This window comes from Bidens hawaiensis, unplaced genomic scaffold (genome assembly GCF_021521415.1).
Source record: "Bidens hawaiensis isolate Kalapana, Puna unplaced genomic scaffold, B.hawaiensis_p1.1 tig00075561_1, whole genome shotgun sequence".
Taxonomy (NCBI): Eukaryota; Viridiplantae; Streptophyta; class Magnoliopsida; order Asterales; family Asteraceae; genus Bidens; species Bidens hawaiensis.
The window spans coordinates 2,587-21,057 of NW_027503089.1; the positions used below are offsets into that span (position 1 = coordinate 2,587).

Here is an 18,471-nt window from a genome sequence, read left to right on the forward strand (position 1 = left end):
CCTTAAACAGGTTATAACATCTCATTAAATAAAAAATTATTCTTACCAAATTATTGATGCAAAAATCCTATAAAATAGGATATACTAAAAATTAATATCTTATTTATTTTAAAAAAGATATATATATTATTTAAATTAAAAAACCAATTTTATAGTAAAAAAATAAACGGGTCTTGGGTCTCATCAAACCATAAGTATATTATTAACTTTCATAAATATTATTTATATTACAAAAATCAATTTTATAGTAAAAAAAAATAAACAGGTCTTGGTATCATCAAAACCATATAGCTTTTAAACTGATTTATAACATTTCATTTACTTGTGAAACAATTTATCATCAAACCATAAGTATATTATTAACTTTCATACAATAAAAAAAATATAAATTCAAAAAATAAATAAATATTAGAACAAACAATATAAAACAACCCCCGTAATACGGGGGATAAAAACTAGTAACAACATATATAAACAAATTAAACGCCCATGTTTGTATATGTTTTAATTTTAACTAAATAAACGACCGGGCATAAATGAGTAAATGAATGGATTTTTTTGGTATGCATCCATTTGTCAAGAATAATAATATATACGTGTTTGTTTATATGATTTTGTTAATAGTATAAACGAACGATTAAAGTAGATAGGCTAAACAAGTTAAATGAATGTACAAACAACATTAAGGAAAGAACATTATGAACGTATAAATGAATTAACTAGTTGCATGTGTTCATGTTCGTTTGTAAGTTTATTTAATAATAAACATAAACAAACTTGTCGAATCATGAAAGAACACGCTCACTGAACGTTAGATTCATTTGCTAGCATATATAATCGAATATGTTAGGCCAACTTGCGTATAAATACTTAACTTGATGCATTTATACCTTAAAAGTTAAAAGTAGCTCTGTTTAACTTTTTATGTATCTTTCGCTTTTTTGGAATCTACACTAAGGGCGCGTTTGTTTTATAGAATGGAATGTAATTGGAATTGGAATTTGCTAGGATTTGGAATTTGAAAGAATTGAATTTGGAATCTCAACATTCCAATATGAATTGGAATTAGAGGGAATTGAAATCAAATTCCATTCTTAATGCGTTCGTTTGACAAATGAATTGTAATCTATCACCACAAATGAATTAGAACCATTTTTTTAAACAAGGATAACAGCAAATACATTCTAGTTTTTTTTTTAAATTTTTGCTATTTTATTTATATTTTGTATTATAATTTTTTTATAATTTTTTATTTTCTATAAAAATAAAAAACCCCTAAAAAATACAAAAATAATAATAAAAAATTCATAATTCAAAATATAAATTAAAAATAAAAAAAAGTAAAAAAGTTAAAACGTTTAATTTGTTGTCACTTGATAATAGCATGTCACTTGGTAAATTGCTTAATTGCATGACTCATTATTTATTTTAAAGAACGGGCATGTGAAAAAGATGATGTTATTATTTATTTTATAGAACCAATGAAACGAAGATGATGCATTATTAATTTTATATGACCAATGGAGCATTGCCAAATCATACACTTTATATTTTGTTCATGACAAAATAGTAAAAGACGTCCTTTATGTTTGCATAGTTTTTCAATAGATGTCATTTGATAAACTTAATGACAGAAAAAATCATTTATGTTCAAAAAACGTTGCATGGTTCGTCCTTTTTCACTAACGAGGTTAGTTTTTCTCATTAAATCCAGTCATGTGCGCCTCATGTATTTAGTCTTTTTACCCCATCAAGGGTTATTTGTGTAATTGACTTAAAATTTTGGGTTTTAAATAAATAAAAGTTTTTTTCTTTTTAACCATTTCTTCCCCAAATATGCATAACCCACCATCAACACAACCAAACACCAGCCACCACACATCATCATCATCCCATCCAACCTCCCACCACCACCGACAAAACCCACCTCCGTACCGTCCGCCGTCGGACCACCACCACCCTCCAACCGTAACTCCATCATTCAACTACCACAACAACAACAACAGACAAACCAGTCAACGGCGATAACCGGGTTCGGGATACCTTTAACAGGTGGGGGTTGGTCGAATCGGTGAGATCTAGTGTAACATCATGAAAGTGAGCTTGTACGTATTAGTGCGAAAAATGTGAAAGGAGCAGCCTTGTCCCGGTAGCTAGGCTAGAGGTGCACAAATCGGTTATTTTGCTAACCGGTTTTTTTTTTGCGGGCATTAACCGGTTATACCGGTTTTTCGGTTAGGTTAGTAACTGGTTTTGGCCGGCTAGAAAAGCGGTTTTGACCGGCTAGCCGGACCGGTTAACCGGTTAATAACCGGTTTTTTATAAAATAATAATTAACAAAATCGGTTAACCGGCTTATAACCGGTTTTGAAATCAAGAATACAAACCGACGGTTAGGATCGATTAGTAACCAACTAGGATTGGACCGGTTACTAACTGGTTACAAAATCGGTTAGAAACCGGTTAACCGGTTATGTTGTGCTCCTCTAGCTGAGGCACCCCAAGTTTACCTTTCTCAGTACTGCAAGCAAGCAAGAAAATAGAGGGTTGCTTGGATCATGTAAAGACATAATTGGAGACCTAAATCAATTATAGTGTTCGTAGAATTTGAGTAGTTGTTCAGCTTGTTTGATTGCGCGACTAGTTTTTTTTTTCCGAATAACTAAGGTTCTAATTTGGTCTATTATACAATTCGGTCCTAACTTAACCCTAGAGACCCAACCCAGCCCAACAAGACCGAGATCGACCCTCCATTTGCTGGTTTGGGCATGTAGAAAGGTTGGTTTTGGATTCTGGTCGATTCGATCAAGGCAGGTTTTGACTTAACGCACGCCCGTTACTATGAATAGCCATTTAACATATACATTTTTTTTTAATTTCAATGATAATAAAAATTAAATAATGCACGGCTCTCTAAATTCGAAGAGTGCGGTAGTCTAAATACAAAAAAGTCGTAATTACCATCTAAAGCTACCGTATAATTGTAAATTTGTCTTAACAAGCCAGTATGTTAGTGCGTGCATGTCTAATATTAGTTGATTATTTCAATAATAGTAAAATTTTGACGAAGTCTAATACTACTTAAAAATAACAATATTATTGTAAAGTTTACTCCAAATCCCTTGAATTAACCAATTTACACAGATCTGACATGGTCAGCGCATGGATCACCCGTCAACTGCCTATAAACAGTTTTTCTTAAAACTCACAATGTAACCAAAAGAAAGATAATTGCCAATGTCATGGTCGGATCATGCATCGACCGTCAAAAGCAAACTCAATAAATAACATTGATGCAAAATTTAGAAAAAAAAAAGATATTTCCAACTTTATACGTGAACTGTATAATATTTGTTTGACCTAGTATATAGAACTATAAATAAGTGATGTAGTTCATTTATTATTCATACATTATTTGATACATTATTAGCTTTTCTATTTAGTAAAACTCAAAACAAATATTTGATTGATGAAAATGTCTAGCTGACATTAGTAACTTAGAAAGTCTGGTGGTTGTAGTATATCAACCGGAAAAAACAAATAAATTTTATAATGCAGTTACATATGTAAGGATAACATTACGACCAAAACTAACACCAGTCCAAGCCTTAGCAAAAATATTTGGATGTGACAGCTTCCTTTGTAGCTTCCCCTCTTCTTCAAGCTCTCCAAAATGAAAATGTGTTACATGGATGCAATGTTTATATTCGTAATAAATTCTATCAAGCCTATAGTTCTATTCAAATATGTGTTCTTATAAGCTGCTTAAAAAATATGGTCCGACAAAACAAAGAACTGATACTCGTAATAAAATAACTAAACAAAGTAGCCATATGCGAAAATTTAGACATACATTTTGCTTTTAAGCCTTATTTAATACATCCATAGGAGCCTAAACTATATTAAATTATCTTCTATACAATTTTGATATGAATACTTAATAGAAAGATCCAAAATCTTGATAGGAATACTTAGAAAGGATCCAAATTGCTTGTTGAGTGATGGAAGATACTAAAGACTATATTTTTCAAAAGCTCATGAACTATGTTAAGAATAGATGAAATTTACTATTAGGTAAAGCATTCAATATTAGGTAAAGCACACGCAACAAAAGCTTTTATACAAGGACAATCTAAATCTTGCATGTACTATAAATAAAGTGCTAAGACTAGTGCTGGGTTTATTATATGGCTTACAATAGCAAGTTATGCGAAAAGTTGAAATTTTCATTAAATTTGCAAAACTTGGTGAAATGCGAAAAGTTTATCAAAAGCGCGAACTTCACTAAGCGTCGAGAAAGCGAAAAGTTGGTTGAAGTTTTTGCATACGTCAGTTTTAGTATAAATAGAATGCATAATTGTTGGTTTTCTATGAAAAGTTTAAGAGATTAAAAAACATTAAAAATAAATAATATTTATATTCATCAAACATATTAATAAAATAGATAAACCAAGCATAACTGTGTTTTTAGGTTTTTTAAACAAACTCACATTATAACAAAATTTATACCCACACGTTCAAAAGTAACTAAACAAAATTGTGTTTTTAGATTGATTTAAAAACATATATCGGATTGCAACTTGGGAAAAATAAATTATATGTATTAGTAATTATTAAACACAGGGGCGGATCCAGTGTTCGACCAGGGGGAGCGTTTGCATTCACTCAAGTCCATAATTTCCTTTATAAATTTGTAATATATTAGATACAAAGACCCAAGTGACCCATCCAAAAATATTACAGTGACCCATTCCTTATTTTTTTAGTGCCCCAAACTTAACTTTTTAAATATTAAGCCAAAATTTTAAAGCCCAAATTTAATTTTGTTACGAACAATAACAATTAAGCACATATTAATTAATTACTCAACCACGCTAAGTAATTGAAAACTTGGAATTAGTGGGACTTTGGTAGACGAATAGATTAGGGTATGGCGACTTCACATGTGACACTTAAGGTTAATTCTATTTTGTAAATTGTTATTTGAATTCTTAATTTCATTTTTAATATAAAACAAGCATTCATGATTTATGGTTCATCACTTGTTATTTATTTCTTTTGTATTTGAATTCTGCAACTACAAGTCCGGTAACCAATTTTGATATTCTGTTTAAATAAAATAAGGCCCTTTTCTTCAAATTCAAAAGGTATGTGATCTTTGTTGTCTTATGGTGAGCTTTCTAATTTATTAATTGTATGAGTGTGCCGTTTATTATTATCGTTATTTTTTAGAGTTCTACACTATTTAACTTTGTAATACATTTTATTTGTACAGTAAGAGCTTATGACAACTATGGAAATTTTTTACTCGACCTGCTTCGGTTTGACCCGACCCATTTTAGTTTGACTTGTTTTAGTTTGAATTGACAAGTTCTAGGTTGAACTTCTTTTTGCACCCACTGACTAAATTTTCTGAATCCGCCACTGACTAAACATGAAAAAAAAAACGAAAAAACAAAGCCACCCGTCTTTTGACATGCGACAATAGTATCGGGTTGCAACTTGGGTCATTCACCCGACCCGGTTGCTTGCTACTTTTTAATATTTCCTTTCTTTTTAATTCATTTTAGCAACCCAACCTCATTTTTGGTTGCCAATGGGCATATGGTCTTATGTTCGTGCTTCTCATATTTGGTTCAAAAATCTCTACCTATTCAAACATTGTCCATAAAAGCTTGATTTCAAATCATATATATGTGACTATGTCTAAACAAATAATGAGTAGAATACACATCAGGCTTAAAAAAATGTGTAAGTTTCGTTTTACCATTTTGACAAACATACCCTCTAAATGCATTGATGCAGTAACGCCGCCATATCCAAACATGTCAAAGCCACCAGAAAGTTTAGAATCAGTCAACTCATCATGAATAAGGTAATATTTAAAGATGGCAAATTAAGCATATTTCATGTGGTATGTATCCTTGAATATTAAAGCTAGCCACCAATGCCTTGTGTTTTGTTTGACCTAAAGAATGAAGCACCCACCTCCCCATATAAAGGAAATAAAAGGAACAAAGTGCAAACCTGAAATTCAATAGGCATAATAGTTCTCCCTTTCTTGTACATGTCGTCACACTGCACACGGGAACAAACGAAGTTACAATATTGAATCTTGTGTGTTTAGTTTATATATGAGGTAGTTAATTCTAGTTCTAAGCGTAGTAAGAACAATGAACCTTATGGTTAAAAACATCGAAAAGAACTTATCTTTGTAATCCAAGATAATGCAAACCATATCCGTCATGCATAAGCCAGCAAACCGTATACAGGGGAAGTACATATCCTTCAGCTTCTCATCTTTGATTCGAAAACCCCAACCTGTTCAAACGTTTACCACAAAAGTCTGATGTCGGATCATAATATCATATTTATGAAGATAAACTAATAACATGCATTTCCGGTGATTATTGAAAGCTTAAGGCGCTAACAATGCAGATTTTTGTAAGGGGTGTTTGAAATGAGTAAGAACCATTTAAAAGACACTAACCAATAACACGAGAGTTGCATATTTCTGCTTCTTGAATGAATTGAGGTATATGGTTTGTGATCTTTTTCGTAAGTAATGATGTAACATGTTTTATAAGTGATGGCACAATGTTGGAAGATTATATGTTCGGGAATGTAGCAGTTGTTTTCTTAATATATGTTACATGCTTGGATCTCCATTGCTACATAAATTCTGTGTTTATTCCTGATGACTATCCTATGATGTTTAGGCTGGAATCAGTTAAGAGTATGCTAAAACATAAGTATCCTCTAAACAAATTGACAACTTGAATGCCATTCATATGGTCCAGTTTAGTTTCGTGTAACTAACTACTGAAATTGCCAGGTTAGTATAAGTAACTACTGAACAGTTGTACTTAACTTAAATCGTCTTCTTATTTCAGGGTACATACTTTCAGATATTAGTTAAAAAATGAACAAAATAGAGGTACATTCACTATCGGCTGTTTCAACGCCTGATCATGAATATTGTTCGATAAGACTGATTATTAGATACTGTATAATGTACTCTGTCAAAAGAAAAATGAATTTACTGGGGAGAGAAACATATGTCCATCAGACATGGCAAATATGATCCATCAGGGTTATTATGGGATTAAGTTTAATGTATAATAGGTCAGAATGAGTCAAACTAAAAGAAGGAAAAAGTTAGAATGGGTTAAAGATAAAAACTGGTAGAAAAATGTTTAACCGAGAAACATTGCACGTAACCAGACCAAAACAAAAAAATCAGAACCAAACCAAGAAAACCAACCAAAACGAAACAATAATACTGAATGTTTGAGTGAAAGAAGTCAAACTAAGAGCTGTGAAGCAGTCTGTTTTAAAAGAAGAGGTGCATACCTGGGGACATTCACTTTTAGTCCAATGCAAGAAGTTAGATCTGTAATTGCCACTCCCCACCCCGATTTGTAGCCAAATCATCTCCAAAAAGTGCTTATTATGCATGCAAATAGTATATTATTAAACTCTATTTCTCAAAAAACTATGTTAAGAATAGATGTAATAGACGATTATGCAACAAAAGTTTGTAGTAAAAAACGTTGATAGGAACTTATCTTTGTAATCTAAGAATGCGGTAAGGCACCATATCCAAACATGTCAAACACCAACGTAAAGTTTAGAATCAGTCATCATGAGCACGGTAATATTTAAAAATGACAATTAAACATATTTTGTGTAGTATTTACCTTTGAATATGAAGGCTAGCCACCAATGACTTGTGTTCTGTATGACCTATAGAATGAAGCACCCATCTCCCCATACAAAGAAAAAAAAATACCATTAACCTAACAGCGGTCATCATCTATGCAAAATATTTGATTATTGAAGTCCTTACTTTTTAAAAACTCATAGGCATAATAGTTCTTCCTTTCTTGTACAGTTCGTCACACTGTAAACAGAAACAAACGAAGTCACAATATTAAATCTTGTGTGTTTTTTTAGTTTATGGATGAGGTAGTTAGTTCTAGTATTAAGTGTAGTAAGAACAATGAACCTTACAGTTAAAAACATAGAAAAGAACTTATCTTTTGTAATCCAAGAATACAAACTATATCCATCATGTATAATCCAGCAAACCTGTTTACCACAAAAGTTATATGAAAATCAACAAACTAACCGTGCACCCAAGTTAATGTGGTTATCATGGTTTTAAGTTTTACATGGTACATCCGTAGTAGTCTAACCTACATGCCTTAAAACATTTATAGGCAAAAACATTCTTCACATGAAGACAAACATATAACATGCATTTTCAATGGTTATTGAAAGCTTACGTAATTAAGGAGAAAACTAGTTAACATTATTAACAATGCGGATTTAAGAAAAGGGGTATTTGAAGTGAGTAAGAACCATTTAAAAGATACCGAATAATGAAATAATATCAGGAGCATTGCATACCAAGATACCATACCACATGAAAAGTGAGGTGCATTGAACTAGAATCACTACACACTTGGAAAGAAGAACGCATTTACTACATACATTGATATCATTATGCTACAAGCACTTTAGCTTTTAAAATATTAATATTGTTAAAAAAACTTGGTAATTGGTTAACAGTATAGGGATCTTTGTGATAACGAACTTATCGCTAACCTTGTAAGGGCAATTAGTGATATTAGGTATCGACTGATTTATTTAAACTTCTTTGTCCTCTTCTCTTTAGTTCTTATCTCTTAATCGATCATAATGACTTTGAACCATAACACTAAACTATTAAGAACTTACACAAGAAATATGTCATCAATGACTTGCTGAAGATCTTGAATCGTGCTAGTAAGATCAGAGAATCGCTAGAACAAGTGCAAAGCCAGGAATGCGTCAATCTGTCTTCACTTCTCGACAACACGCCTATTTATCCTTAATCAGCCAAAACTTTTAAGTCAACGAGTCATTGACTACAGTACCTGGTCTTTTAAGCTAGACAACATCATCTTTAACCAGTCAGGCAGCTAGCTATGTATATTAAGCCCATTTTCTGTCCAAGTGAATTAGTGACACTCATCACTCAACATTAAAAACAAAACAAAAAATTAATTAGAAGTATTATAAATAGTAATTTAATTGAATTTAAGTATTAATTTTAACAAATATATGTAAAGTGTAAACAATGAAGTTTCAAAAGATTTTCACATCATTGTTTAACCTACTAAATAAATAGTACTTCGTCAAAACTAACATATTTAAAGATGTAGTTAAGATATTATTAAAAATTGTTTTGATAAAGCATATATTTAAGAAGCAGATCTAAATTTATTTATTGTATTTTAATTATCATTTTAAAATCATAAATAAAAAGCCACTAATAGACAAAAAAAATGTTGATGCGTCCAATATGGATCGTGTGGTGTTACCAGTTATGTCTATCATCTTATTTATTCTTCATAATCCATATGTATATCCATTTTATTCTCAATACATCAGCAAACAGATACTTATGTAATATCATGATATTTTTCGTTAAAAGTAGATACTAAACTCTAAAATGAAATAAGAACACAATATTTACAAACTAAAATATCAAACCACAAAAAATTATGATGATTGAAACCTAGTTATATAACTCTAATACATTTAGTGCATTTATCATGTAAGGGTATTTATCTTGTCGGGTTTTGGTTGACGGATTCTCTTTCAATGAGTTAAATCATTAAACAGTTAAACATAAACTAGTTATGACTTGATACACTTATTCGTGTCAAGTATATCAATCCAAACATTGTTTAATAGGTACATACTAATTCACATTTAACAACAAACTAATTCTTAAGTTATAGGCAATCTAACGTTCGAGAAATATAAACACGTGTCATGTCATACAAAGTCACGTGTCATATTCACATGTCATACAAAGCGAGTATTATCCAATTAGTCTCCGAAGCAATATAATTATTAGAATTTTACGAGCTCAACAGATATCGATACTGATATCCACCGGGTCCATAAATCCAACAAAAAGGGGGAAAGTGGTTATTAGGATAAAATTGAGGAAGGAACATCTCCGTCAAATAAAGAAATTGAATCAAAAGAAATTAAAATTATTACGTTTATGGGAAAATCGATTCCATCTTCTTCACCAAAGCTTCAAGATTTCGCCCGAATAATAACATCCGACCGGACCCAACAACGGCTCGCTAAATCCGTTTCCAACAAAACCCGGGTTGTCCCTCCGCCCGAACCCGCCAAGCCCAAGGGGATCCGGATTGTTCATTCCGACAAACAACAACATAAATTATTATTAAAGACAACAATGGAAGAAGAGAGTTCATCGATGGATCGTCGGATTCCGTTGGCGGATGTGGTGCTGGAGTGCTCGAGACGGTGGTTCCAGGATACCCTTAAGGAGGCTAAAGCCGGTGACATCAGTATGCAGGTCTTGGTCGGTCAGATGTATTGTAGTGGTTATGGTGTTGTTAAAGATGCACAGAAGGTGTTCGACCATTTGCCTTGCTTTGTTATTTTCATTTAATTATTCAATTTAGACTTCACAAGGTGTTTTTTTAAGTACTTGTTTAAGCTTTTTCTTAAATCGTTATGAATGGCATTGTTATAATCTCCATATCATAGAAAAAATCATATTTTTTTTGGCCTGTAAACGAACTGAACACGAACAACGACTTGTTCGTGCTCGTTATTCTAACTTTAAACGAGCACGAACACGAACCCTTAATTGAACAAATATTTGTGTCCATGTTCGTTCGATTGATTGAATGAACACAAACTTTTTTTTCAACGAACTACCCGCCAAATGGTTCACAAATAGTTTACTTATCGGTTCGTTTACAGGTCTTACGTTCTTGATGTATTGTCCTGTGAACAAATGGGTACCAAATTGTCTTACGTATATTCTTAATCTTTGTTAATGTTGAAAATCGACTGATTGGTGTACTAAGTTAGTGTTGCTGGTTTGTATGTTAGGGACAAGCTTGGATTAGCAGGGCTTCCCGGAGTCGTAGCTCGGTGTGGAAAGTTGGTGACAAGCATCCAGGTTTTTAATTTTTGTTACTCTTTTTATTTCTTGTTTATGGAATTATGGGCAGATGTGAAGTTTAATTGAGTCTATGAGTAATTCGATATTGTTTTTTTTTGTTAATATTATTATAGGTTACAGTGCTAGTGATTCAGATTCAGACGAAGTGAAAGTTGAGGAAAAACAAAGCTAAATGTTCTATGTTCATCAAATTGATGGAAACAAGGTGAGTTTTATACTTGCATTATTGTCCGATTTTATTGTTATTGGGTTTTCTGAACTATGGAATTGATTCAGTTGACTGCAAATTCATGAATTAGTTTAGCTAAGTAACTTTGAAGGACGTATTGCATATTCATTTGATTGAAAATAGTCGTCGTTTTGTTTCGCAGGGCATTATTGGGTCAACACAGACAGTGGTCAAACTCTTATAACAAGTCTTCCAGCCAAACTTGATATGAAGCCTTTATACTCTCCTTGTATGACTTACCAGACTAGTATTTATGGCTTTTTTGTCTGAAAATTATTGATTTTGCAAGTCATGGTGAAAAGAACTTGTTCATATGTCATTCATTTCGGTTTTATGGGTTTGCTTTCTGATTGTTATGCTATTACATCAAATCTCAATGATTTTTTCATGAAATTAATGTTTTTTCATAACAAATTTGTATAAAAGTATGCGCCTTTTTTTGGTTGTATTTCTACCTTAACCCGGGCTAATCCCCCACACAATGTATCCAACCTACAAAATCAATGGAGGATGCAAGAATTTAATTAGGGAAGCTAGAAAAAGTAGAACCGGGTTTAAGGACCCAGTTTCTCAGAATGTTATTGCATGATATTCCAGGGTCTCTAATCCCTCAAAAGTGGACTGGAACCCGAACCGTTTTTACCAAAAACATGTGTTAAAATAAGTTGGGTAGGCGTGTAATGTCATGCTGGAACTTTCATCAACAAGGGCGAAAACAAGCTAGGTTAACATAGGTTGGGTAAAAACAATTACAATGAATTATATTATTTTAGAATATATAGTGGTTGCTAATAAAATTACACTATGAGATTATTGTAACATGTATGTATGAGAATTGCACAAATCAATACCATCGAATCACTAGAATAGATGCAAAATCGAACATACATAAGAAAAATCCATATGACCACATGAATCAGACTTGCAAATTAGTGTCACCTCAGACAATTCCCTCATCATTCGTATTTTATGTCAACAAGATAGTTATTGTGTCACAACAAATATCTCGTCTCAAATATCATACGTGTTTTGGTACAATGTGGATGAAAAGAGAACGTACGCCACAAGAAAGAAATACATTAGCTTATTGGTTGATCTAAGAGTTTGAACATTGGAAGTACCTCTACTCTACGTCTATTTCAAGATTTTCCAAGCAGGTTAAGAAAGTGTCAAATCACCTTAATCTCAAGGAGGCTTTGTTCATATTCATAATCGTAACAAAAACCAACACTAAGTGGGCCATTTCAAAAGAAAAAAAAAACACATTCGTAAAAAGCCTTATGCATGATTATTGCAAACTATTTTCCTGATTGATTTCATTAAATAAGATTCTTTTTGAAAATCAGGTATTTTTTGTAATAAAAATAATGAATAGAAGCCGCGTATTTGAGAATGATGGTTTTCTCCCTTTACACACATTACAAGATGCTTTCCCCTCAAAAGTGGCTTCTATTTCTATTATTCATTCCCACCGAATCCAATTCCTCTTAACAAATCTTTCCCTTCATATTCACATTCCTCAAAACCATATTTCTAAACTCACATCATCTTCCAAACAAATCCAATGACTAACGTGAGTGTCATCATCTTCATAAGCTCATTTACATAATATTATTAACCCTTGTGCTAACGTTTAATGAATCAGGTGGTGGAATTGAAGGTGGGTTTACACTGTGAAGAGTGCATTAAGATGATCTTAAAATCTATCAAGAAGATCGAAGGTGCGTACTGTTAATTTTTTACTAATATAATATTGTCGAAACGGATTCATAAAAGATTTTTTTGGTTAAATCGACAGATATTGAGACGTATGATGTTGATACGAGACTAAACAAGGTGACTGTTACCGGAAATGTCACGAATGCACAAGTTGTCAAAGCGCTACACAAGATCGGGAAGCAGGCTACCAATTGGGAACAAGATTCGACCACAAGCTCCTAGATTACCTCATCTTGTACTTGTTAAAGGTTTTTAACAGTGTTTCAACGTTTTATATAATTTGTGTTGTAATATATGATCTATATCTACCGGTAATAATATTTGTTAGCAAATCAAAATTTGGATCCAAACAAAATCAAAGAACAAAGCAAACAAATTAATGTATAAGGAAACAAATAAAGTATAGAATCTAGTTGTTCAGCTTATCTGGCCCGGCCCAATAGTTGAAAAAGCAAAGGGTTTATATCCAAGAAGTTTTGGCCCAATAAAGTTTGCTAGATATAAATATAATGCGAGTAGGGCCGTCCAACCGCTCGGAAATTGCTCGGAAAATGCTCCATTCGCTCGATTGCAAACGAGCCACTCTGCTCGGTTCGGTTCGTAAACAAGCTAAGCAACGAGCAAAGGTCTGCTCGGTTCTGTTCGGCTCGAATATTTATAATTTATTTTAGATATAATTTTATATAAACAAATATATAAATATATAGACAAAACACATAAATATAGGCTTACAATTTTTTAAACCCCTTAAAATTTTTTATATTCCGTCAAGTTTATAGTTTTATTTGTTCGCTTAATGGTTTTAGAATACTAGAAGTTTGTTTACATGATCATTATATCCCACTTTAAACTTATTTTTAATAAAAATTTTCAATCTATTACACGTTTGTTTAAAAACTACTAATTTATTTATAAAATATATTATTTACAACCTTCAAATTTGTTTTTTATTGAAAATTTTAATGTGAAAAAAATAAATATAGTTCGAAATCGCTCGATGTTCGATCAAAAAATGCTCGTTTCGAATTTCAGCCGTTCGGTTCGGTTCGGTTCGATTGTAAACGAGCCAAGCAAGGAGCAAGTCTTCGCTCGACTAGGCTCGGCTCGGCTCGTGAACAACTCTAAATGCGAGTAGCGCTTAAGGTTAAAGTTTGTGCTTTATAAGCCGATTTATCCTCTCTTGGCTATCTATGGTTCATTGTCAATCTGTCATAAAATATGACATGTTTACTGATTGGTTCCCAATCCATACAAGTATACAAGTATATGCAAATTTTAAGAAACTAGTGAATCACTGAATCATATATGGGAGAAGGAAAATTGGTTCGCACGTAGGGAGAAATGATTGTTCATTAACTTTGGCCACAAATGATTTCACACGTCAAAATGACTTTTCTAAGAAATCCATTATAAAATTGAGTACATAGAAGTCTAACTGTTGGGATCACATTTCACTAGATAATAACTAAGGGAGCTTAAGAAACAAACTACTAACCATTTTACATGACGCGTTCGCAAACAAATCAAGAAAGAAAGTAAAAATGGTTAAATATTTTAGGGAATATGTAAAATGCCCATCTCCACCTAAGACAAAAACACCCCCAATACCAAAACATATGATCCATCCGGCATCAACATGAAGCGAATACTGAGCACAGGGTAGGAATTAATTGCATGGACCAATCAAATACAGAAACATCACAACTTTTTTAATATTTTTTTCTTTATATGTTTTGTGTGAAACCAACACCCTCACCTATGTGACGGTGAGGTGACATGAAGTTTTTCGATTTTCTTTTAAATCAGTAAAGATGGCCTTATGAGTTATGTACATGGCTATAAACGAAGCGGACTGAACTGGACGAGACATTGTTCGTGTTCGTCCATTAAGCTTTTGTTGGACAAATGAACGATTCATGAATACTTTACCGTACGAAAACAAATGCCCGTGCTTGTTCACGGGAATTGAACTTGTTCATGTTTGTGTCCGCTGTTAATATTGTAAAGTGGATGCTAATGGAAACATAGACAAACGAACACTAATGGACAAACATATACTAAGCGACACTAACGGCCGGACAACATATGGTCAAACAAGCACACAAAAAGATAAACATAAACGACCCTAATGGCCAACAAACAAACATAAATGACCCTAATGGGAGGAGGTCGAAGACTTGCGACGTGGCGGAGGAATCCGACAAGTTCAGCATCTGGTGGTAGCGGCCATACTTGAACGGATTTAAGGTTTTATCTTTTAATCTGGTTTATATACGAGGGTAGAAAAACAAACAAATAGAAAAATATTAATACATGAACCTTATCAGACGGACATAAACAAACCTAACCGGACCGACGTAAATGAACCCATTACCGAATATTCACAAACTCTATTCACCCTCCGCCTCCTAATCACCCGCCTCTCCACCTCCCTCCGCCACTCCCTCTCCCAACACCGCCCGTGGCCCGAACTCCTCGACCGCACCACCTTCGCCCGCCCAGACTCCTTATCCGACGCCACCACACGCATCCGTAAAAACTTCTCGTACTACCGCGTCAACTACACCACCATCCTCTCAGTCATCATCACCATATCACTCATCACCCACCCACTAACCCTCTTATTCGTCCTTACCCTCTTAGCTGCATGGATCTTCCTCTACCTCTTCCGTCCATCCGATCAGCCACTCGTCATCTGCCACCGCACCTTTTTGGACCGCGAAACGCTTGCCGTGTTAACGCTTGCTACTGTTGTAGTCGTCTTCTTGACGAATGTTGGGTCGGTTTTGATCTCGGCTGTTTTGGTTGGGTTGGGGGTGTTGTGTCTGCATGGAGGGTTTAAGGTCCCTGAGGATCTCTTTCTCGATGACCAGGATCAGGGGAATGGCGGGTTCTTGTCTTTCCTTGGTGGTGCTGCTTCTTCGGCTGTTGCGGCTGCCGCTCCCACCGTTCCAAGGGTTTGATCATTCGAGGTTATGTTTACGTTGATTTAGTCGTGTAGAAAAGTTTAACTGATCATTCTTGAATTTCAGTTTCTTTGTTTTGGTTTAGTTGGATTGATTTCTTACACTTGGTTTTGATATTAACTTATCAATGTCTAGTTGCGGTTTTGAATATGCGAAACATCTTTTTGTGTTAAGAAAATTAGTGAATCGGATAGGTGTTTATGAGTAGACTATGAAATCATATGATCATGTGGTTAAATTATGTTAAACCTGTGTATTTCAGACTGTCTGCACTGCAGCGCACTTAGGGCGCACGTTGCTGATGCGGACACCACACGCAGGCTAAGAATGTGGTTTATGTGGGCCAAATAAATGTTTTAAACCTTTTTTTTCTTTGGGAATAAATGGATTGTTTGTGAGGAGAATGGGTATGATAGCATTGGATGTAACATGTGATAGTTGGGAGAAATGGGTTGAAAACTAAAAATCATATGTGGCGGGTGAGTAAGCTTGTTTGTGGGTAGAATGGAGTCTTAGCATTATGGATAGTCTCATACAAAAGTTTTTGTGACCGCTAGTCTGGACAAAATGTTTTGTTTGACATTTGGGGGTTGTCTTGCTGCATTCAGATATCCTAATCACCTTTCTCATAAACCAAGACCCGAAAGTTGTCTTTATGAAAGGCTGCTTTCGGTCTTGGCCTGGCTTCTGCAAGATGGCTGGTCAATGTGGCTAACTTAATGATCATATGATATTCTTGATAAGTAAACACATCCCCTCACACGTTAAATGAAGAAAATGTCTTATGAAATTAAGCTCGCATTTGACATGACTTAATGTGTATTGTACAATACTGCGCAGTGCGCATGGTGAGATTCATTATGTTTGGAATTGGAGTCATCTTTTAGTAGTTGTATTAACCGTGTCTCTTGGTTTCCCGACCAAAGAACAAGGTGGCTCACATTATAAACAACCCATTAGCTCCCGAAGTTGAAGTCTCAAGGACCACCTTCGGACATTTCGACACTCGAGTTACCTCTACATAGATAAGTGTAATAAGTGGTGTATGGTAATGGGAGATTTCTCCCAGTGAATGGAAAAGAACTAAAAAAAATAAAAAAAAATGAGTTTAGGTTCCCTTTTATATGGATGAATGATCGATGATTAGCAATTTTGCATTCCTGATGGGCCGAGTAAAGTTAGGCGAGTGAACGAGTCCAATGTTGATAAGTCAATACTGTTTTAGTCTTGAACCAGGCCCAATGAAAAACCTATTTTGTTGTATGAAAAACCAACTTCTTTTATTTGATCATTTCCTTTTAAACTTTATGCTTATTGTTAGGGCATTAGGGTGTTCATCTAAAGTGACCCAGAAGTCTTGTATCATCTTACTTTTTTATCGAACTATCTTGAACTACCCTATAAGTCTATAACCATATATTTAGAGGCGTCACTCCTTTCAAGTATCATAGACTATTTCTTCTTATTCTTTATTTTTAATAAAAAAAAAATAATTACACTTTTAAAATCAAAATTAAAAATAAACTTTCATTAGAATTACATCCAATATTACACCGATGACATGGTAATGCGACTCCGTAAACTTCTTCAAGTCCCGATAAAATTGTTTTTCCTTCACCCGGGCATGTTGCTCTTCCACTAGGGGTGAGCAATAACCGAATCGTTAAACAAAACCGAACCGAAAACTGATGAAACCGAAACGATATAACCGAAAACCGTATTAACCGAACCGAACTCTTCATTTTTTAATATTTTCAAGCCTTTTCCCAATTTCATGTATTATATGTATTAATAGTTTTGACGTTATTTTACTAATCTCGTGATTAGTAAAATAATCACGTGAAAATAAAATTGCACTAATTTTATTAGTGAAAATAACGTTATTTTGACTAATTTTGACGTTATTTTACTAATCTCGTTATTTTACTAAAATTGCACTTTTGCCCTCTCGGGTGGGCAAAAGTAAAATTGCACTAATTTTGACGTTATTTTACTAATCTCGTGAAAATAACGTTAAAAGTGGGGGAAGGTTAATCAGGCATCATGTGGTGGCGTTGATAGCCGAAAGACAAGGGCACATGCACCAATCAGCCGGTGTCCCGATGATTAAGTGCTATGTGCCTTATGTCCAAGGCTTGATGCAAAACTACTATCGAGCCGGGGGTCTCATCGGAAGCAGCCTCTCTATCCCTATTGGGTAGAGGTAAGGTTGTCTACATCTTACCCTCCTCAGACCCTACCATAGCATTGCTATTGGTGGGATATACTGAGTACGATGATGATGATGATGATATGTATTAATAGTTTATCACTATCATTTTCATTTATTTATATCTTCATTTCATGTACTAATACCTTCATTTCATGTAGTTATGCATTCATTTCATTTATTTTTAAGCAAAATTTTAGCCAAAGGTTGATACTGGTTATTAACCAAAATTAACCGAACCGAATCGATAACCGATCGGTTAGGTTGGGTTAATGCTAATAACCGAACCAAACCGAACCGTGCACACCCCTATTTTCCACTGTTGCCCATTGCTTCGCCAACC

General features: G+C 33.8%; 2 protein-coding genes and 1 pseudogene across 3 annotated transcripts; all 3 read left to right on the plus strand.

Annotated features, from left to right (window-relative positions):
- The first annotated feature begins 9,996 nt into the window (after positions 1-9,996).
- Positions 9,997-11,549, plus strand: LOC143606563 (uncharacterized). Its single transcript, XM_077082297.1, has 4 exons — positions 9,997-10,444; positions 10,933-11,002; positions 11,119-11,210; positions 11,377-11,549. Exons 1-3 carry the CDS (start codon positions 10,064-10,066, stop codon positions 11,175-11,177), a joined length of 510 nt encoding a protein of 169 aa, XP_076938412.1. The 5' UTR covers positions 9,997-10,063; the 3' UTR covers positions 11,178-11,210; positions 11,377-11,549.
- A 1,142-nt stretch (positions 11,550-12,691) lies between these two features.
- LOC143606565 (copper transport protein ATX1-like) lies at positions 12,692-13,256 on the plus strand. Of its 2 annotated transcripts, XM_077082298.1 has the most exons (3): positions 12,692-12,807; positions 12,880-12,955; positions 13,033-13,238. In XM_077082298.1, exons 1-3 carry the CDS (start codon positions 12,799-12,801, stop codon positions 13,173-13,175), a joined length of 228 nt encoding a protein of 75 aa, XP_076938413.1. In that variant the 5' UTR covers positions 12,692-12,798; the 3' UTR covers positions 13,176-13,238. The 2 variants fall into 2 exon arrangements, with proteins under 2 accessions (XP_076938413.1, XP_076938414.1); XM_077082299.1 differs by lacking the exon at positions 12,692-12,807 and having other exon boundaries at positions 12,871-12,955; positions 13,033-13,256.
- Positions 13,257-13,462: 206 nt separating this feature from the next.
- On the plus strand, positions 13,463-16,216 carry LOC143606567 (PRA1 family protein B3 pseudogene; annotated as a pseudogene).
- The last annotated feature ends 2,255 nt before the right edge of the window (positions 16,217-18,471 follow it).